This window comes from Lampetra fluviatilis, chromosome 12 (genome assembly GCF_964198595.1).
Source record: "Lampetra fluviatilis chromosome 12, kcLamFluv1.1, whole genome shotgun sequence".
Classification (NCBI taxonomy): domain Eukaryota; kingdom Metazoa; phylum Chordata; class Hyperoartia; order Petromyzontiformes; family Petromyzontidae; genus Lampetra; species Lampetra fluviatilis.
The window spans coordinates 5,627,457-5,650,062 of record NC_136286.1 but is presented as its reverse complement, the minus strand read 5'-3'; the positions used below and the strand labels follow the sequence as shown (position 1 = coordinate 5,650,062).

General features: G+C 45.1%; 1 protein-coding gene across 4 annotated transcripts in view; it reads right to left on the bottom strand.

Moving 5' to 3' along the window:
• LOC144935085 (transcription factor COE3-like) overlaps positions 1-22,606 on the bottom strand; it is a 96,121-nt gene that overhangs the window by 31,777 nt on the left and 41,738 nt on the right. For all 4 annotated transcript variants that reach the window (XM_078861451.1, XM_078861452.1, XM_078861449.1 and 1 more), the window contains exon 7: positions 2,257-2,338. In XM_078861451.1, the coding sequence (XP_078717577.1) occupies positions 2,257-2,338 (82 nt within the window). The remainder of the gene's footprint in view (positions 1-2,256; positions 2,339-22,606) is intronic.

Here is a 22,606-nt window from a genome sequence, read left to right as displayed (position 1 = left end):
CACGGGGCTAAAGTGGTTCTCGCGAACGTCATTGTCCACGCCGATGACAATTTCAGAGACACCGCGCTCGGAGTGTGATGTGAAACCGACTTGGCCGGGCCAGAAGATGTCGGGGACATAGGGATGAAAATTGTGTCGGTATCATTGAAGCAAATTAGACGGAAGATAAAAAAAAGCAAGCGAGGGTCTTACACAAATTCTGTACCGGGTAGAATATGTAAAATGTCTAAAAAGAGAAAATATGAATTTAAGTTATTTTGTCGTTTAAAAAGTATGGCTCTAGTTGAGGGAGACACACGAGTGGAAATAAATTGTCATTAATTAAAAACACAGCTTCAATTTTTTAAAGCTGCTGATATTTTAATGAGCCTGTTATTCTACGTATAAGCCCACTGAAGCATACAACTTGAACATTCATTTAAATTAATGTATACCATACGTAAAAAATATATTACGCAACAAATACTTTAGAGCATATGTTACCGGACGTGTTTGTATTTTTTTTAACCACAGGGAGGCCGGGAATGGGACGGGTGAGATGGAGGCTTCTGCTTTTGGCCCAAGTTACATGCACTCTTTCTAAACGATGCGGGGGTTTGGCCATGCGCGTGTAAATGCTGGGAATTGCACTGAGTGGGGTTGAGCACTGGTACCAAACAGGGTCAGGCATTGGAGCTCAGGAAGCCATTGCTCATCATCAGCAGGACAAATAGCCGCTTACCCTCATTACAGGCCTGACCCCACCCTCGGTTCCACTCTACCCTTAAGAGACACGGCGCCTCCACTCTCCTCTGCTGCCTCCAGTGCCATAGTTTTATGACCCTATATTGTGCTGAAGACACACTTTCAATCCCTGATGGGCAGTTCATGTGTGACAGCAATGTAAATACAAATTGAGTCAAATCATGCCATTTTCTATGGCCAGCTGAAATTTGTTCGTGTAGGTCAACCGGATCAATTGCCATCATTTGTGAGTCCCGAACAGCTATGTGAGTTTCAGCAAATCATTGCTAATTGTAATTTGAATCAATGTTCATGTCAGCAGCTGCCACCAATGTATATTACTGCTTCAAATTGACAAAATACACAGCAATTATTACCTACGCAAACAGTTGTGGGTTCATGAGCGTCGTTTGGCCTGTTGAAAGCCGTTAAACGATTCAAAACATTCCTTTCTGGGAATTCAACCTTTAAATTGAATGGCATATAATGCATTTTTTTTTTAAATATACAGAAAATTATTTTGAGCTATTTTCATTTTTTTGACCACTTTGCCACGCTAACCGTACACATTCTCGAGTCACCGAACAGATTTTTTTTTATTTCTGCCACTTTTTTTCTCTCTGGCTGTATCGCAACTTCCTGACGGCGCACATTAAACCAATTACGGATGTCACCGATAATCTGGCTCTGCGGTGAGAGCGTATGTTAGCGTTTAGTCTGGGGTTAGTCTGTGCGACCCCACACAAATAACTTTCAATTGCGCCAGTCATGAAAATAATGCGCCCGAGCTAAGCCCACTTGATTTAAACCACATGCGTTCACACGAACATTAGGGCTAATTGCCGTAATCGCAGAAACTCGGCGACCTAGTAGCCACTTCTGTATTTTTCTGGCACATTTAGCACTGTAATAGCTGGCGTTCAATCAGTTTTGTTTTAAATCAAAACAACGCTTTTGTTTTCGCTCCTCTATCATTAGTGTAAACCCAAACAGACTTCAAACAATTAAACATTTAATAGCAAAATTGCGGACTTTACAAATTATTCCTAGCCTTTAAGTTTGGTGCTGTTTACTCTACTAATAGTAAATAATTAGGGAAATGTTGTGCTTTTTCAGCCTATAGCTTAAACACAATTAAACTTCTAAGACGTAATCACACACAAGGGCTTTGTTCCGGCTCTATCCTATTTGCGTAGCACCAGGACATTCATCACTGATACAGTCATTTGGCTTCATTTCTGCATGAAAAAAAAGAAATTTGTACTTGCTTTGATTTTATTACCGGTGTTTAACTAAAGATGTACAATCCCTGCATTGGACGCAACGTGATTAATGTGGAGCCCGTCCCCAGGAGCTAACGGCTAATGTGTGATGCGTTTCCTGTAAAGACAGAATGGGAATTTGCTCACTGTCAGCGGAGTGTGTACATAGAGAAGCTGTCATGCGATACGCTTCCAAGTCTCTGCGTTCATTTTTTATATTCACACTCAAAGCACCGCCATCAACATATCAGTCAAGGAATTGATGTCACACCTGAAATCGGCGCATGTCCCGCGGGTTTCCGGCATTTTTCAGACAGTTCTGATTGCATTTCAGAAAGAACTTCAGAAAGAATCTGCAAGTACACACAAAGGAGAGTGCAAAACATAAACGTCATTGCGATATCACCAAAAGCTATTACACAAACGTTTGCATATTTCACTTTAATGCAAGTGATTATAAAACGCAGCATTCATAATGGAATAAAAAATAAATACAATTTTACAAAGCGATGATGATTATTATAATTATTATTGTCAATGAAAACACGCGCAAAAATAAACGAATATACATGTGGTTGCAGCCTTTTCAAGAGGTAACATTGTAAATTTTCACAATTTTTTTTGGCAGAGACGGCTACTTAGCAATGTCCCTTCCCACCACCCCACCGCCCCACCCCTACCCCCAGGCAGCCACGCGTTATAACGAAACGGAGCTCCACGCAACGACGGCGAGGCCTCCGCACGCGAGAGACATGCACTTCTATTGCAGTTCAAAAAGAAGGAAAGGCCACGCCACCATTAGCCCGCGCTCAGCATCGCTAATACTGCGAGCACACCCCCGTCACTTCAGCCTGCCCCACGCCACCTGATACAACCCCCGCCGCCTCCACGGCTGCCCCAACTCTCTCTCTCTCGCTACCTTGCCGCTTCTCACCCACCACTCGTGGCCTGCCCCTCCGTCCAACACCCCCCACCACCCCCCTTCGTCTGCATGCCTAATTTTTCTACGGTGGTGACACAACCGCCGAGCCTCACCCGCCCACCCACAATGGCAGGGAGAGTAAAGAACAGAGACGGTGGGGGGGTGGGGGGGGTTGGGATGGAGAAGAGTCAAGGGAGGTGGAGGGAAGGAGGCGAAAGCTGGGCGAGCGACCAGCTGGTGTCACGCAATTACAGCGGTTGTCCGGGCAACGGCCTGGCTTGGTGTCGCCAATTACGCGCGCCGTGGCCATTAGCCCATCCAAGGGAGCAGATGGGAGCCCTGGGCTGGTTAGCCGGGGGGGGTGGGTGGGGGTGGCCGGGGTGGGAGGGCAACTGAGGGGCGCTGCAAAATGTTTGGGGTAAAATTAATCCTTTAAAATTAAGTAACGAGTGGGCGTGTTAACCCTCCGAGTGCGTGGCCCGTGGCGCGCCATCCTTGAAGTCGCTGTGCCTTCTGCAAATTGTTGGTCGAGAGGGCAACATCATATTCCAGGGGAGGCTTGCGATGACCTCGTTCTTTTTTTTTTGCCGAAAGTTGTTTGGAGGGGTTTTCGTGTTTTGTGTGGAGCTATATTCAGCAGCCGTGAACGATACTCAGATTAGATAAATGCATACCAGCTGTGCTAAAATTGTGCTTTTAACTACACATCACAGGGATTTTTTTTTTGTTTCCTGGTCATCGTCCTGTGATTTGAGGTGTTTGCTTAATAGTTGGGCAAAAGGCAGTGAGTGCATGGGTGTAAAGCGGCAAAATTCAACCGCATTACGTGTTCCTTTCACGCACCGGTTGACCGACACATCACTTATCAAGAAAACCCGCGCGGTTCACGGGCCAGTTAGTTGCGTTGCTAAGATAAGCCGAGCAAAATTAACAGCACATGAAGCTGAAAATAAGACGATTGTCCTGACTCACAAGAACAACAATAATTCATGTTACATGGCACGGACACACACACTCGTGTGCGCACAAGCGTAGCACCAGGACATTCAGCCTTTACATTAAAAGAAACATTTCAATGATCTATTAAATATTCATTAAAGCTATTTAACAGGGTGGCCATAATTGTACCATCATTAATGGCAATTGACGTTGTTTTCTGGCAATGGATTCATTCTTTGGCCTCATTTGTACTGGGACACACACAACCACACAGAACATGGGGGCCTTTGAAGCTGTATGGCTTCTTCTCATTGTCTGGATTTAAAAATGAGGAAAAGGAGTGTTCTAGTAAATGTGTCTTTTCGTGGGTTTCGAGTGAGTAATTATCCCTGCGAGAGCGCTCAGCAGTCTTCTAATCCGGGAGGGCAAGATGATAAATTTGGGTTGTTTCGCCTGTGTAGCTCTCCAGCCAATTAAATCGCTGTTTATTGAAACGTTAGCGTTAATAATGTCAGTGCTGGAGTCTCTGGAAAAAGGGTGGGGACCAGGCTGATTAAAACGATCCTTCTTTGTAATGAGCGCTTGCAAAAGGAAGCAGCGTTTGTACGCAGCCCGATGACAAAACGTGATAAATAACGTTACGAGGAACAACACGCATTAGTGCAGTTAATTACGACGGCAATAAACCCTCTCGCTGTCTAATAGATTGCCGCGCTTCCATTACGCTAAAACATTTCACCGGAGCTTCTAAGGAAATGTATTAAAAAGCTACTGTTTATACGTCCCTAATTAAAGAGTTTACTATGCAAAAAATAAGTCAAAGGTCAGTTTTTTTTTCATGTTTTTTTGTTTTAGGTTGTCAACACCAAATAATTAACCGGCAAAAAAAAAATTCAAAGCACTTTATTATTTTGACATTTCATTGTTGCTTATGTGGAAATATGTTATGTTTGTATTTTGTTTTACTTTGTTAAATCCATAATTACAAAACCAAAGCCTGCACACATACTTGGCAAACTTAACAAACCGTTAAATTGGGGTCTTATTAACATTTCTTTATATAGATGAAAAGATGCATTGCACACCCTCCATGATGTTAATGATAGGGTTCGGAGTCTCTTATTTAAGTTAGACTGAAGGTTGTGCGGTTTTTTTATACTCAATTTGAAAATCAGACTTTTAACAACAAAAAAAATAAAAGTCTAACACTGCCATGTTTGTGACATTGTCAACACTGGCAGATAATGCTGTTTTACTGTAACAAGTTCCATCCGAGCTGATTTTTGCAATAGATTTGACAGTTCCACACAAATTCATGACGACAAACGTATTTACTGGCCGAGGCGCTTTGAAGGTCAACATCATTTGTTGCCTATTGATAAAAGAAATATCCCTTTTAAAATGTTAATCGGGATAAAGATGAAAATGGATCACATTGACTTAAAAAAGGCATATTTTTTTTCTGATAGGTGCTCGTGTGATTAGTCCATAACAGTGATGGCCTTTTGTGCTTCTGCTGATTCAGACAAATTGCATAAACCTGCCCACCTTCCGACCCATGCCGCTTATCGACCCCCCCACCCCACTCCTAGGCTAAGCCCACCCCTCCTCTCTTTCTTTCTCTCGGGTTTTTTTTCTCTCTCTCTCTCAAACCAGTGTACGCTTTTCGCTGACATCATCGGCTGCACCGAAATAGTACACAAGTCAATAAGCGCTACATTTTTAACGAGGCCCGCGTGGCGGGGTTGTGGATGTGGACGGGCCGGCCTCGAGCCATCGCGGAAGAAAAAAACGGGGACATTCAGCGGCCGCAGCGACTCATTTCTCGCCGTAAATCACGCCATTAGGCCTGACCCAGCGCACCGCTAATGCGCTGGAAATGTGCATCTGGCGTGACACCAAATTCATATCGCCTTCATTATATCTCCGGTTAGCGGGGTAATTGAATATTTTTCGACAGTACTGTACTGAAAAAAAAAGTTACGTCGGATTACGCCAACCGTGTCCTTCTCGATAAATATGGGGTACTTCAAGATGAATACTTAAATTGCTGATATCAACGATCTGGGATGGCAAAACTCCCCTGCACTTGTGGAGCGAGTTAAATTATGATCGCTATTCTTAATAAGGCACTGTATACAACTCTGGGTGGAGTGGTTACGCAGCATTTGGCACACAACTGCACTGTGATTCTAGCGATCTGAGTTTGATTCATGGCCATGCCAAACACCGGTGGAAAGTGACATCTGCGTCGGTTTAAGGCTCACCCTTTACGAATCCGCACTGACCAGCTCGTTGAAGTATAATTTTAAAAATATAAGTAATACAATTTCAGGAGACCATCCAACGGTGGATTGATGAAGGGCAATAAACTCTTACTCTATTACACTACCCATCCAACAATTATATGCAATTGATATATTTGAGTCTTTAGATTGAGTGAAATTTCTCCATGAAGCACATAAAATTAGCAAGGATTCAGAGCACATTTTTTTATTGCTGTGAAAAGGATATCAATTAGCTCTGCATTAATGCAAGCCCAGGGTGCATGTGGTATATGGAGGAGGCTTTTATGCAGGGCACTCTGAGATATACAGTTAGCCCCATAAAACCCTTGCACATTTGCTGAGAAGCATTTTAATTAAGTAGATTACTAGGCCTCTGAAGGTCTAGTATTAATGTCATCAGAGGTGCAATTGACATACTAATTAGGCACAATCCATGTCACTTCTAATCAGTAACTGATACATGTGCAGGAACAAGGTTAGCCTCCTGCCGCCCCTTTCGTCAATATCACTGTATGTTACCTTATTTCATAAATGCTATTGTTCTGATGAAACCACAATGTCACCATTCGGGCTGAGGCATGTGGTGGGCTCAGAACTGATTTTTGAAAGTACCAAATGATCAAAAACTGGGTTCCACAAAACAAAATGTAACTGATATAAACAAAACACGTTTTGCTTACTAATTAAAAATGATGGGCACATGAAACTAACGTATTTGCAAGTAAATAGGCTTCATAAAAAAACTGGAGCAACACAAAGGCACCAACACACACACACACGCGTGCGCATGCACGCACTTAACAATGATGCAAATGCAAAAAAACCAGCACAGATGTAAAAACCGGAAACACGCACACACCCACACATACATGCACGCACGCACACACACCATAAACTGGCAAGCAGAGCATGTTATATTTTTGTTGCACGCTCGCCAAAACAACCAATAGGCAGGCAGTCTTTGCGATTGAGATCCCAGCAGATTGACACGTGTACGGATGCGGTACGGTGATTGCATCCCGTGCGCTCATCGATCGTTGACGCAGCGATCGCCGCTGTTTGTCAATAACACGGTGGAGCGGCTCAGGGGTCACTGGGCGGGCCACATTGTCAAGCGCACAATCCTACAGAGGTCCAGGCCCCCCGCGTCTGCGCTGCTAGCGCGCACGTTACTCGCTTCTGCCACTCCAGTGCTGTATTTGTTTTATGTACGTAACTACACCTGTGCAAAGTGGGGTTGCGGTGGCGGCGGGGGGGGGGAGAGGGTAAGTTGCTGAAATTATTAGTTTGGAAAATTCCACTTTGGTTTCGCGTTACTCTCGCGAGAGCGCTGACCTCAAACGCCACGCGCTTTTTGGTATTGGATGTCCATCCAACTTGATGCTGAACAAGTATAACCCGTAAAAACAAAGTTTTTCACTATAAATCCTTTATATGCGTGGCGGCTAGAGTCCTCTCGTCCTCTGGCTTGAGATGGCTGCCACCTATGGGTCAGATGATTGCATGGCACCATTAAGCAATTGGTAATTAAATATAATATTTTTGTCCTAAAAAGTGTAAAATTTTGGAAAAAATGTTCACGAACATTAATTGTCACGCACAACGAGTCTGTGTGGAAAATGTCAGCTCGATTGGATCACGGGAAGTGGGTTAAAAAACGACCGAAAGATTTGCACGGTCCTAAGCAAGCAAGTGAACTTCATATAAAGGATTTAAAAATAATTCGGTGTGCCAGAGAGCCCCACGGTTAAAGTGGCATTCTCCAGCCCATAACCCCTCCACCTCCGATTAGCACAGTTTGCTACTTACTGTGCGAAAGAAGTTAAACATACATACAATAGTCCATTATCATTACATGCACAACAGATGTGTGGTATTTAAAGGGTTTTACTAATATAAATTATGACTTAATATTTGTTTTATTTTAGGACATCACGACAGAGAACTCGTTTTCATTGCTGTTAGATTCATACTCTTTTAGAATTTCCACCAACCTTAATGCTAATGTCAAACCATGCAAATTTGTTCTAATGATACAACAACAAAAAATCTCAAGCGCACTTTAGGACAGGAACCACAATATCCCCCCGCCCCCCCCCCCCCTTTAAATTTCCAGCTACCAAGCTCTGCTACCATCGTGCTCCTATTTAAAATGCTAATTCAGTAACGTATTACCAGGCACCTTCTGTTCCTTGCGCACGCACCGGAACCGTAATTAGTGCGATTTTGTATAATTAATGAAAGTGACAACCTGTCGTTGAAAATCCGGTTTGGTCAAAAGTGTGAGCAAAACAAGGCGCCTTAATGTGACGGGCATTTTAGTCTGATGGGATTTTTTTTTTTTGGGGGGGGGGTAAAATTCTCCACGTGCACGAGGCCCAGGGGTCATTTGTTTTATTATTTTGTATCATTCAAACGATAGCTGTTTGTTAAAGCATAAGATTGCATGTGATGTGAATGCGAAAATACAACTACAGTATGAACTGTAATGCTATATTATTAATTATAAAGTAAACAAAATCTGTGTTATGATTGAAAATATAAAAAAATAATCATTTTGGCACAATGTTAATCCACTGCTGGATGAAGAGCTCTCTATGCCCTGTCGGTAACGAGAGGGTGATGACCATACTTCACTACCCCAGATCAGTGTGGATTGTAAAAGGGAGGGACTCAATGACCATTTGAGACATCACTCACCACTGATGTTGGCCGTGGCTGAGAATCGAACTCAGGTCGCCAAGTTCATAGCGCAATGCCCTAGCCAATGTGCCACCGCTCAACCCAATGTCATAAGTATTTATTAAAATTTACCAGAAAAGTTAGACTTCAAACTATGGTTTGTTTGGCACTATAGCATATGTTACAAAGAGGATGTTAGAAGGCATCCATGCACACATTTTGGCACATTAATGCAATGTTCCAAACTGAAACTGCATAGTTGTTTTACCGTGGTGTCTTTGTCTGTTCGTGTGTTGGGAGTCGTCGTACAGGGGTCAGTGCATTGTGCTATGAACCCTCTGACCCCAGTTGAATTCTCTGCTGCATCTAGCACTAGGGGAGAGTGAAATCTGATCCGGTCCTGGGCCTCCCCTAGGGCGAATCAGTCTTAAATAACTACCTGATGCGGTGGGGTAAACCTCCATCGTGGGGATCCATAGGAGACGGCATGGTGCTGGCCATACCCTGTCCTCGTCCACTGTCAGCCTTATTAGGTGATGGCTAAAATGCACAGTCCCAAAAGTCCATGGAGGTAATGCACTGAGCAGAGATGATCTCCCGAGAACATTTATGATATATGAAGGCAATGATGTTCAGGCTGCCTTACAACTTCCACCGCTGGTCAGGTTCTTGAGGATTGGAAGGATGCCCTGGTGCCCCCCCTCCCCCCTTTATAAAATGAGCAATGCACCGATTGCAACAACTGTGAGTAATGGAGTGGTTGCAGAGAGTGTACAGGAGTTCATGTAGCTGGGCAGTGTGCGTATGACCTATTCTGATTTGACAGCAGAGGTTCCACGCCAAATCAGTCGAACAGTATTCACTTTTCATCAGCTGCATAATGCTGCGAAGAAGCTGCCTGGTCTGTCGTGCCACACGGAGGCTCCAGTTCTTCTCGGCAACAATTATTTCCTCACTGTACACTTATGAAACCTGGAACCCTTAACAGGAACTTTTTGCTGGCTTTAAACATTCAGGATAGTCTGCCTATGATCCATCCTGGGTTTATGCTTATTGGTGAGCTCCTCTGGCAGTGGAGAATATATTTGGCTGGGTGATGTAGTGTGCATGCCCAGCCACCACATGCCTTAGCAGCTTCTGTTTGGCTGGATAAAGGGAGCTAAATGAGCATGGCACAGCTTAGAGAAGAGATGAGTTGAGGTGGTACAGGATCTGGAATTGAGTAAACTTTTAGATGATTGGTACCAGTGGTGTCAAGATTTGCCTTTGCGGAGGAGGTACATGAAAGCCTTTATTGGGCAGTAGGAGGCAGCCGCTCTCTAATAACAACGGAGAGTGGGAGAGCGACGCTCACAACAATGGGCAGAGCCCCAGGCGGCTAAACACAGATAGATAGCAAGGCCGGAAAAATGTTGTTCTGCCTTCGACACTTCACATGGCTTAAAAGTGAACCTAGCCTGGCACAAGTGCAGTGGTGACATCACCGCTACTCACTGGCAAATGCAAGTTGTTGCGTATGTATGTTTCTGGTGTGCGTGTGCACGTGTGTACGTGTGCATGTGTATGTATGTATATGTGTGTCAATTTGTTTCTATGTTCATGTGTGTGTGTGGAGCGGTATTTTCGTGGTGAGCGCTGTAATATTGACCGACTACGGCTCTCATCAGTGGTGAGTGATATCAGCATTGGTCCTGGACCTCGTCTAGGTTGACCCAGCCTTTAAATGAGTCCCCAGTGTGGTGTATAAATATCACCACTGGGTAGACAAAAGCAGCTGAGCGTGGTGCTGGACATATCACCTTCTCTTGAACCATGCCAGTCTTTAGAGGTGATTGCTAATAGTACTTGCCCCATGTATGTATGTGCATATATGTGTGGGATTCTATGTGTCTTTGTATGTAATGGTTAGCGGCCTGCGCTACAAACCCGGCAACTCGAGTTTGCTTCCTGCTCACGGCCAACACCAGTGACGATTATTTGAACCGGTTCTGAGCCTCCCCTAGGTCGACTCAACCTTAAATGAGTACCTGGTGTGGTGTGTAATCACCAGAAGCTGCTGGTCACCCACCCGCTCGTGTGCAATGCTGGCCTTCGTAGGTGCTCGCTAACGGAACCTGCCACGACAGGCTGTTAAGGCTATACCGGGGGATCTTTGTATGTATGTGCGTATGTATGGGCGTGCATGTGTGCGTGTGTGCACGTATGTGTATGCGTGTGTGTATGTGTTGATGTTTGGAATTGCAAGTGTACATTAGGCACAGGCCTGAACCTGAGTTTCTTGCTTGAGGGTCATGTGACAGCCCGTCCAGCTGTCAGGTCAGTGACTTATCGACCCTCAGAAGGCTTTCCCATCTGTCTGTCTGTCTGTCCCGTGGCCCCATCTCCCTCCCTCTCCCTCCTCATCTCTCTCGCTTTCACTAGGCCAGCTGGGGAACCACCCACTACCCACAGCACACAAAACCACTGCTTTCTTATTATGATAATCTGTTAATCTGCTCTCATTAGAATAAGCTCTTTTTTTCTGTCTTCTTCTGTCTCTTTTTCTATTTCTATGTCTTTTTTTCTTCCCCTGTATGGTCTCTTTAACTCTGTTACTCTTTTCTTCTTAACCCCAATGCTTTTGCTCTTTCTCGCTATGTAAGCCTTGATATGTGGCCCTCTCTCGATACCTCTATATTAAAAACACCGCTTTTGCTCTATGTGTACGTGTGCGCGCATGTTTGAACACACACACACAGGCGCACGCATGCATACATACATAAGTAAATGTCTATTTACATGTATTTACAGACATGTTGCGTATACGTTGTTTATTTGAACGTCCAACATTTTTGTATGCCTGTTGAAAGCAATTCTGCCCATTGATGTTATATGTTTATTCCGCTAATTTTAATTGCGAGCCTCTGCCCTGAGCGCGCACTCTGCCTCCTGACACCACTAATGTGCGGGAGGGCCACGCAGATTACACGGTTTTTTTTCGAAATGCAATAACCGCAGAGACAAACGCACACAATCGGCAGGCGAAGACAATGGTGGGTGAGAAAGGAGGAAAGGGAGTGGGCTAGATTAGGATGATTATATCGTGGCAAAATCACAGCAAACGGACAGATGGCCACACCCGCCACTCCCCATATGTCATGGGCACAGCCATCTCTTTCCACTACCTTCCTGCTTATTTACTCCTGGCGGGGGGGGGTCTCGTTTCACACGTAACACGCCACGTGTCCATCAACTGTGATCAACACAAAGGCACGGGTTTTTTTTGTGTGCCGAAACTCGCAATGACAGCGCCGTTTGTTTGTGCAGCGCCAACCAAGTTGCTGTTATTTCTTCCACCAAATTTAAGTCGCCCGCCCGCATGTCTGAGAATCGGAAACCTTGTCCGCTTGTTCCCCATTCGATCGGGAAACCGCTCCGAAATCCAACGTCCGTCTGCCATGAAGAAACGGCTATGAAATATAACCCACGAGAGAGTATATAAGTACTTATTTCATTTACCAACGTGTAAAGCACTACGCACGCATGCTGGAGTGAAAATATGCCTGCCATTTTCCACTCCATAAAATCCATGCTGAGCAGGGCAGTGGTCAGGCTGAACAGTAGAACCCTAACCTCCAAGTCACAACATCATCGTTTTAACCCCGCACGTGCCCCCTGAGAGATTCTGGTAGAGGGGGCATGATGAAGGGTGCCGTCTATCCGAGGGGATGTTAAGCGAGGCTCATGCCCCATCTGCTTGTTGACTCATCCAGAGAGCAGACTGTGCGTGCGTGTACTGGTGGCATAGCTGCATTATAATTCAAAATAATTGCCTGACAAACAAACGCGAACTGTAAAATGTTACCTGCAGAGTAATTTCCAAAAACAATTACTGCAATTGTTAATAAATAATGGGGGAGCAGTGTAATCTGTACGATGGACTAGACAACCTCAGTAAGATTCCCAGGCACAGCTAACATCAGTGGTACGTGGTATCTGAACCTGTCATGCTCCCACCTCACCCCTCCTTCACTTCACCAATCCACACTCACCAGCATGGTGAAGTATAGTCAAACAACCCCCACAACCGACACAACTCGGGGGGGGGGGGATGGAGCCTCCATCATGGCAGTGCACTGAATAAATCACAATATGCGACAATTTCCACCACAAAAATGGACAATGCATGAAATGTGTCCCATCACATCGTGAGCAACGAATGGAGGAGATTCGTGGAAGTGCTGCGTTCATGTTGACCGGTTCTGAAGTAAACCGTTTAAATATCGGAGGAGTTGGGACGATGCTCCTCGCAGCTGACAGTGGCGCGTGCAGGGTGCACCTCCCCCTCCGCCCCCCTGCCCACGAGTTCACATCGCTCCCACGTAGCCCAGGCTTCTCAGCCACAACCGGAGCCCACGCTTCATTTGGCCCCAACTTTGGGGATCTGCGCAAATACCGGCTAATTAGCCTGATGCAATTTTCGTCATAATTTACTAATTAGCAGCGAAACCTGTGCAGGGTTTCTCGTCCTAATTACAGTGAAGGCATCTGTGCCAGTGCATGGAATTACACCATTAGAATGATCCGCTCTTAGGCAGGTTTGATGAGATGTCCTGCTGGTCTGTTGTACCGCCTTCAAATTACAGATGAGCATTGGGGAAAAATAAAAAAACCCACACCGTGTTGTTTAATATATATTTAAGCCTAGGTGTCAATGAAACGAGAGTAATTTATTCAACCTCTAAATAGAGGCTCCATCATAATCCAAGTGTGCACATTGTGTTATTGGTTTTAAAAGCATACGTGAAGCACTGAAGGTTATACTGTTGAGACAGTAAACAAAAGGTGGTGTAACATTTAACCAACTTTTGTACATACATTGATATGATTTTCATCTATATCTAAATAACCTATGACCACATCAATCGTAACGTGCCCAATCTTGGTAGATCTCAAAGCTAAGCAGGAATTTTGGGGTCCGGATAGCACTAGGATGGGCGACTGCCATGCGCAAAAGACGGGTGCAATGGGAATTTCGGAAAGCAGAGGGCATTGCAGAAAATCCATGGGGAGGACCTCATCTATGTGTGTTGAACTTCGATCGCACCTTATGCAGCGAACCATGCTAATCGGAGGTGCGGAGAATCTCGCAGTGGATTGACAAAAACGTGACACACACGTACGATTGTACACGCACATTTATGTACGTAATTCACGGAAGTAAAGTCCCACACTTTAACATTACCCAGGTTCTTCGGCTCTTTTGATTACTTTGCAAAAGACACCGGAGCCGGCCAGAACACAGCCAGCGATATCATGTCAACGTCTGTATGCTGCGCTTAATAATGCAAAGGAACAGCCAAAATTGGACGACTGAAAGCATTAAGAGGCACAAAAATAAAATAAAGTGACATTAACAGTTGGCGAGTGAGCGCTTCCCCTGTCGTGTTGCTGCGACGTTGATGTCTAAGCAAGAGAGACGGTAGTGATGAGGGGGGGATGGGGGGGGGGGTGTGGGTGGAGACAGGGAGGGGGATGAGTGAGGGGGGACCCCAGGCCGTTGGGAAGCCCAGCTGGTGAGATGGCATGCACTTATTCCGCTCGAGCGAGTGCTTAAACACCTCCCCTATCGCTCCTCCCTCTCTCTCTCTCTCCCTCTCTCTGGCTGTCTGTCGCGCGAAGCCATGCAAGCAAAAAAAAACGCACGCCACGCGACCGATGTAAATTTATCCACGGCATGGCGCACGGCGAGTATAGGGGGAGGGGATGGAGGATGAGACGTGGGGTGGGGGGTGGGGGAGGCATAGGGGTGGCTGGGGGGAGTGCGGGAGGGACATATGGTAAGGGTGGCCTAGGAAAGACAATTGGGCACACAAGTGCACGCTCTGAAATAAAGGGACAGAAAGAAAATGACATTTCATATATAGAAGTGATATGTCACATACAGATGCTCACTCCGCGTGAGGGGGCAGTGTAACATACACATTAAAACGGTAAAACACTGCGAGCAGAGGACTCAAAAGAATTGCTGTTGCAAACCAAATAATAGGTTTGTAAGAGAAAATAAAAAAAATAAAAAGACGACGTGACGGCTTATGCGTGAGCGCAAAACGAGGCGAGCAGTCGGGCTGCTCTTGAAACCCGTCAATAATAACTACAAAACATAACAAAAAGAAATGTATGCCCACGAAATTTTTTTTTTTAATCCTTGAAAATAAATCTAAAGCTAAAATACAAAGGCAGGGCGGGGGGGGGGTGTACACAAAGCACAATGCATTGTCAAAATAATTCGCACGGTGCTAAATTTTGGGCGGATTTGAATCTAAAAATGAAAGTCACCTGCGTCTTCGGCCAACCTTGAGTCATATATTTGCAACCACAGCAGGAAGACGCAGCTTCGAAACAATGCAGCCGCCTTTTATCTCTGGCCCCAAGTGCAGCTATTGTCTTTCAATTCAGTTGGCGAACCTCGTGTTTATTCTAAAGCGCCTCCCCCCCCCCTGCGCTCCCTGTTCTTCCTGACCTCAAGGCCAGAGAAGGAACCAAGTGGCGCGTAACCTCACCACCTTCCCTCCTCCGCACATTTACACGCGCACGCACACACGTGCACACAAAGACAAAGATCCCCCGTATAGCCTGAACATATTGTTGGATCTTCTTGGTTCTTTCGGTAAAGTCACGTAAAATTGAAATAATAAAATAATAAAAATAATACATAATAAAATAATTCTCACGACGTTTCGGCCACAACGCAAGTGAAATAATAAAATAATAAAAATGAAACATAATAAAATTATTCTCACGACGTTTCGTCCACACCGCAAGTAATTCTCACGACGTTGTGGCCGAAACGTCGTGATAATTATTTTATTATGTTTTATTATTTTATTATTTCAATTCTACGTGACTTTACCGAAAGAACCAAGAATATGAATCCCTGCAGTCACGAAAGCTTTAAATCGAAATCATATTGTTGGAGCAAGTGCTGTTAGCGAGCACATAAGGAGGTTGGGGTGGCCAGCACCACGCCCAATCGCCTTTGTCTCCCTAGTGCTGATGTTTACACACCACACGGGTACTCATGTAAAGCTGAATTCGAGCTAGCAGAGACCCAGGACGAGTTCAAATGTTTGCAACTGTGATTGGTCGTGAGCGAGAATCGAAGTCGAGTCGCCAGCTTTGTAGCGCAGTTCGCTAACCAGTGCGCCACAAAGACAAAGATCCCCCGTATAGCCTTAACAGACTGTAGGGGCAAGTGCTGTTAGCGAGCAGCACCTATGAAGGCCGAAACGGTACACGAGGGGGTGGGTGGCCAGCACCACGCCCGACCGCCTTTGTCTCTCCAGTGGCAATGTGTACACACCGCACCGGGTACTGATTTGAGGCTGAGTCGACCTAGGGGAGGCCCAGGACCGGTTCAGATAATCGTCGCTGGGTGTTGGCCGTGAGCGGAAATCGAACCCGGGTCGCCGGGTTCATAGCGCAGCGCGCTAACCTCTACACTACCGCTCCCCACAGTGTGCCAGACACACACACATATACACACATACACATACGCACACACAAAGCAACTGTCAAGGTGAACACCTACAGTATTACGAAACAAGCAAAGGCACACACATAAATGCGTGCACACATATGACAATGTGTTCAAGTAAAAAACACATACGTCCATGCACGTGCAAGTCTGCTTTACACTCAGACGCTTTTGAGGAATAGAGGCCTTCTTTTTGTGAACGCACATCTGTTAGAATCCACGGGCATTGACACGTGCCAAGATAAATGAGCATTAAAATCATAATCCTGTCTTCTAATTCTAACGTTTAAAAGTACTCTTTCAAGATGCAACCGCGCACTCAGAGTGAAGTGAGCGCAATGTTCGCGTAATGACGCTATTTACAAGTTGCTTTACTACAAGGGGATACCTCCCGACGGGGAGAGCGGGACTAACGCAGCACGTTCCAAGGTGCGTGATGACGCGTCCCTCGCGAAGCTGCTGGGAATGCCCGGATTGGGAACGTCACCGCGGCACTCGGTGTGATGAGGTCGTGACCTAAGCATTGTCACATTGGCTTGGTGCTCTGCCCACCTTACATTATTAATGAGTTCATTAGTGGCACTTGCGAAAGAAACGAAATGTGACGAGCGGATACAAAATGCAGACGACGTGTTTGGTGACGTCGAGTTTCAAATGTGAATGGCTGCAACGAGAATACTTTTGAAATGCCTACACTTTAACCACGGCGGAGCGGTGTGGCACAGCGTTATTAGCACGCTGCACTATGAACCCTGGCGACCGAAGATTGATTCGCAGCCACAGCTACCATCGGTGGTGAGTAATAACTGAACCGGTCCTGGGCTTCCCTGCCTTCACGAACCGGCACGGACCAGTGTGGTGAAGTATGGTCTAACAACATGGTGTGGGGAAGCCTTCACCCGGCAGTAGATTGACTCTATTTGTATACAGCACCGGTGTCAATCTACTATTGGATGAAGGCCTTCTCGTCGCATGTCAGTCACGTTGGATGATTTCACCCTGATTTATCATGCTGGTCACTGCAGGTTGGTGAAGGAGTATCCAGGACTGGCTCAGACGTCACTCGCCACTGATTTTTGCCATGGTTGGGAGTCGAACTCGCTCACAGTGGCACTGCACCACCGCTCCATCCATTCAGGACGACACAATAATGCTGCATGCACTAGAAACACTGCTTGGTGAGTGGTTAACCGGCTAGCTTAATTCAGGGTTTGCACTTCAACTTGAGAGTAGTTTTGATTTACACATGTTTTAGCCAAATGAGCTCACACACCCATACGCCTGCATAGATTGAATATGCATCTAAGGGTGCAGGAATATGAATGCGTTTGAAACAAAACGTACATTCATGGGGTTTTTTTTCATTTCCTTTAACGGCGAACAAATATTGAACGCTTGTTTTGTTGCTGGCGAGTCAATTCAGCAGCAACGTTTGGATGCTGTCATCATGCATCCGGTGCTCTTTTGGTTAATCAAGTGCCATGGACTTCTGTAAGCGCCACGGTTTTCTGCAAAACAATAAATGGCACGACAATAGCGACACATTCATAACAAAAATTCAATCTCTTACCTGCAGCCATTAGGGTCCTTAAAAAGGGGTTTGTGTTTGATTTTGGATCTAACTTTTCCTTTTCAACGCAATCGTGCGCTCCAGTAAAAAAAGTGAATGCAGCTGGCATGAATTTAATGAGTTCAATTAGAAAGGACAGATTGCAAGGCTGCGCAGGGGCAGAGGTGAGTGAGGGGTAGAGTGAAAGATGAGAAACTTGGGAGGTTTGAATACAGCACCGATAGGGGATAGGAGCATCGACACCAAAAAAAATATAAAAAATGGTCCCCATTAAGCTACATCGGAGTAAGGTAGAGTGATATTTTCTCCACAGTGCCAAAAGTAATGTCTTGATTATGGATAAAAATTGTACATGTAGATACATCAACTTCTAAAGAAAAACAGGGCAAGAGTAAGCAGGCGTATGATTTTAAGAGCCAGGAATGGCAAGGAGGGTATTTGCCATTAAAAAAAAGGAGGAATCCCCCATTTCATTACTGGACTCGTGCTGTCTTGTAGCATTTCATTATCCTGCTCATTTATCACTGGCGTCAGTGCAGTGGAAACTGACAGTCAAATGTCGAATAGGTGAACTGTTTCTTTCTGACATTTGTACAGAGCTACAAGTTACTTCCAAAAAAAAGTTTATAGCACCTATTAATGTAAAAATGACCGTTCTGTGGGCTATTATATATTAATCGTAAAAAGTGCCCATTGTTACCCTCATAGGCAGAGTGGCTGCTGCGTCAGACACTCACGAAAGTATGCCGATATCACAACCTTCATGCGCCTACGCTAAATCTGGATACAAACCCTGTTTTCATCTTGGGGCCGCTTCTAATAATGTTCTCAAATCAAAGTGGTGCACGCCCCCGGCTCAGGCTACCAAATCTCAACTCGTCAAGTAAGGCCTTTGTGAAACAATAGATCCCATGATCCCTGACCAAGGGATATTTAGGTTCACGTACATGGCCATAACCACGTGGTTGGGACCAGATTTTTAAGGTGTATAGGTAACAGCAGGGAATGACACAAACACTGCTGCTGATGATGATGATGACGGTGTTAACGGTGATGTTGAGACATGATATCAACATATAAGCATGAGTATTTGCATGCAGCAGTGTGAACGCATTTGAACATGTCCAGGTAAAGTCCTTATGTGTCCCCCCCCCAATTAGGCAAGGCTCAAAGCATTGCCCTAATGAGCAGATAAATCTGGCCAATCGGCAATAACGATCGCTCGCGTCGCTCCCAAAAACACAATATTTTATGACTGCTTGGCCACGCTGTGTTTCTCTACGTTCACAAACAGGCAATCACCCGTGGCCTTCTAATAAGCACTCGGGGTTTCATAAAATGCATCAAATGTGCAGCTGCCTCACTCACGATGCAAGTGCCAAGTGCATTACTGCACGAGCAAAACCCATTCCAATAAATGTCCAGCGTCACATGGATCCTGGCTATGAACAATCATGACACGGAACACATGCAGACTTCGACACTGTTCAGAGTTTTCCAAGCATAGCAAGAGCACGCTTCTTTGTTGTGGTTGTTTTTTTTGGCATGTTAATTTTCTTCCCCAAAAGGAGATTTAAATTGGATGATGGTGAGTGACGTGCCAGCACCACCACTGTGACATCACCACTGACCACTTCCGCATGTACAAAGTCAGCGGTGTCAGGCGATGAACAAAACAAAAGCCACTTTCTAACCATTTAGTTATTTCGTTTGCAACCATGTGCCTTTAAAATGCACATTCAAATCGCCACATTCTAACGAGTGCACTGTGTACAATATTCTCCTTTGCCATTGATGAATCAAAGCACAACAAACAAACAAAAACCGCCATAGCCGAGCTACTGTGTCCACTGTCTTTTCCAGTAATAGTTATTATGCTAAATTTGCAAGCAAAGTGCTGGGCACATGATGGCACCCTATTAACGCAGCCCTCAATCTGATAAACTAATAAGCCGCCTCGACGGTAATTGCTATGAGAAAAAAGTTTCTAATCACGACTGACACAAAACATTTGTCTTCCTGCGTGAAAATTGAATCAAACCGATTTAATGTTATTTAAATAATGAGCCTGCGGGCTTAATGGACGTGATTGCCTGGGCAGCTCGCACATACTAATGCGTCAAAATCACCGTGAGGTCCCCTCCACTCTCCGCATCGCCTCTTTCTCTCTCTCTCCCCTTACCGGACGGAGTGCGTTTGAGACGGCGCGCGCGAAGTTCGTCAAATAGGTTTAGTCAGCGATACCGAAGCCGTTTTCGCTCGGCTTTCGTACACTTAGCTGTTAACTTCATACGCTTTAAGATTCAATTAACGGTTAGCAGCTCAGGACTAAACATTTACGAGCCGGGCGAGCTTAACTTTCGCACGGCGCCGCAGCAGTAATAATTATTATCGAGCGCATTGGTAACTTCAGCAGAAAGATCTTCTCTGGGTGTCATTCCCGGGGTCGTGACGCTGATGAAGCCCCCCCCCTCCACCCCACACACCTGCCGAATAACTTTGCATTATTTGAACTAATGAGTTTTCGTTGTAAAACTCGGTGCGCGGTGCACGACGGTGAGTAGGACCCCAAACGCGTAATGGATTTCACGGCACCGTGGCAGCGCACGTCCAGATTCTGCCTGCACAGTGACCTGCAAAAAGCGTGGCATTCGCACCGAGAGCCAGGGTTGTGTCAACTGTGGGCAATTACGCGACGGGTTCTGCCTTTGAGTAAATATTTAAGAGACGTTCGCTCTGTGGCACATGCTGACAATGCAGCCCGGATCGCAACGAGCAGCGTTTTGCTGAGAGTTTGAAGTGTCAGTCAATGCCACCAGCGCTGGCAGCCAGAATAACACTCTCATATACATTGCACACACACACACGTGTATATGTGTGTCTGTGTGTGTGAACAGTGGTTCGTACATTGCACTATGAACCTGGGAACCTGAGTCTGATTCCCCAAACCATGACCAACATCAGTGGTGACTATCTGAACCAGTCCCACGGACTTTCTTTAGTGAACTCAGGATTAAAAATGAGTACCTGGTGCCCTGTGTAAAGATCAGCATTGGGGAGGCAAATGTGATCAGGCATGGTGCTGTGGCCACACCACGCGTGTGCGTGTGTGCATGTGTAACTGCACGCATGTGTAATTGCACGCATGTGTAACTGCATGCATATCAGTAGTGCAGTTGTGTGTGTGTTTCAGGTAGCTGAATTGACACCCTACAGTGTCAGATGCAAGATGAAGCAATTGAAAAAGTCGACAATCAAATGAAGGGGAAAAGACGATCTCAATAGTTCCAGTGGGAAAGGAAGAACACATTGAAAAGAGACCAAAAGTGATTTACTTGTGCACAGCTTAGTCCGGGACGATGAAAGCGCAACAACACTGATAACAACCTTCACAATTACTGCGGCAGAAAGTTTTACATTTCTATCCACCTTAAACATTTTGTGCCTTTTTAAAACGGAAGTGATGGGATATTAACCACCGTTTGTAGAAAGAAAGTGAAAGAAGGTTCATAACACATGAAGACTACGACGAAGAGTAACGCTGCTAATGAAATTATAGTTTGGTTCCTTGCAGCAGATTGCTGCTGATTAATTTCCCGTGCGGGAGTCTTTCATGAGGAGCAGTGGGAGACTGCGTGTTGGACTTGACATCGGTGTGTTCTACCATCCTCCCACTGTTGACCTCTGACCCCAGCAGCCATTACTCTTGCTGCCCCTAGCCCACCTTCAGCAATCTCAGCCCTCCTTTTTTTCCACTTTCATCACGTTCCCTCATTACGATGATGCTTAGGGCTGTGCAAATAATGTACAGTAGCGCAGACGCTCGCTACCTGTGCGTGCGTACGAGTGCTTAGGAAATCAACCCTTCCGTCTATTGATTAGACCTCAAAAAAAGGAACAATCAATTTGAATAATTGCCTCCGTGCCCGCTTCCGATCCTTTTACATTTACTGGATTTAATTTTAAGAATTGCAAGCGTATATGAAGTACGTATCCCAGTATTAACGCCTCTCATTTTTCACAGCCATGTGTACACTCGCTGCGTGAAAGCTGGCTGATTGGATACACTAGCCAATTACATGGTCTCAATAATAAAGCTTAGCTGGACTATTATTAATATTGTTACAATGGAATATTGTGATCTATCCAAATTAACAAATCATTAATATAACTACAAGTGCGTTGAGAATAGGTTTTCCCTTTTTTTCTGGCAACAAAACAGGTGTTAAGATGTTAAAACACCAAACTGAAACCTTGTACAAGGAATCATGTCTGCATTAACCACAATACTTGTGGTCAGAATGCAAACAACATACTCTGATAATATATGCATTGTCTTTGAAACTGTTCGGTCCACACCAGAGACAGATTTCTTTGGAGCCTCGTCTCAAATGGTGTTAGATCAGAGGACGCCAAAAGGCGATTAAATAATTTGTTGCCAGAAAAAAGGGGAAAACCTATTCTCATATTTTGGTACTGGCAAAGGAGGTCCCATAATCCAAGTGTGTTATTATTTAAGATAACTGAGGCATATATGCTCCAATAACAATTGATGAATGTGGAAACAAAGCAAATGTATGAAGGAGGCACAAATGTGCTTAGGCAAAGGGAAAATTTGTAAGTTTGACATCGGAGTGAGAAATGAGAAGATACTTTATTCGAGTTCGCAGCCAGCGGGGACATCATATATTTTAAAACTATATA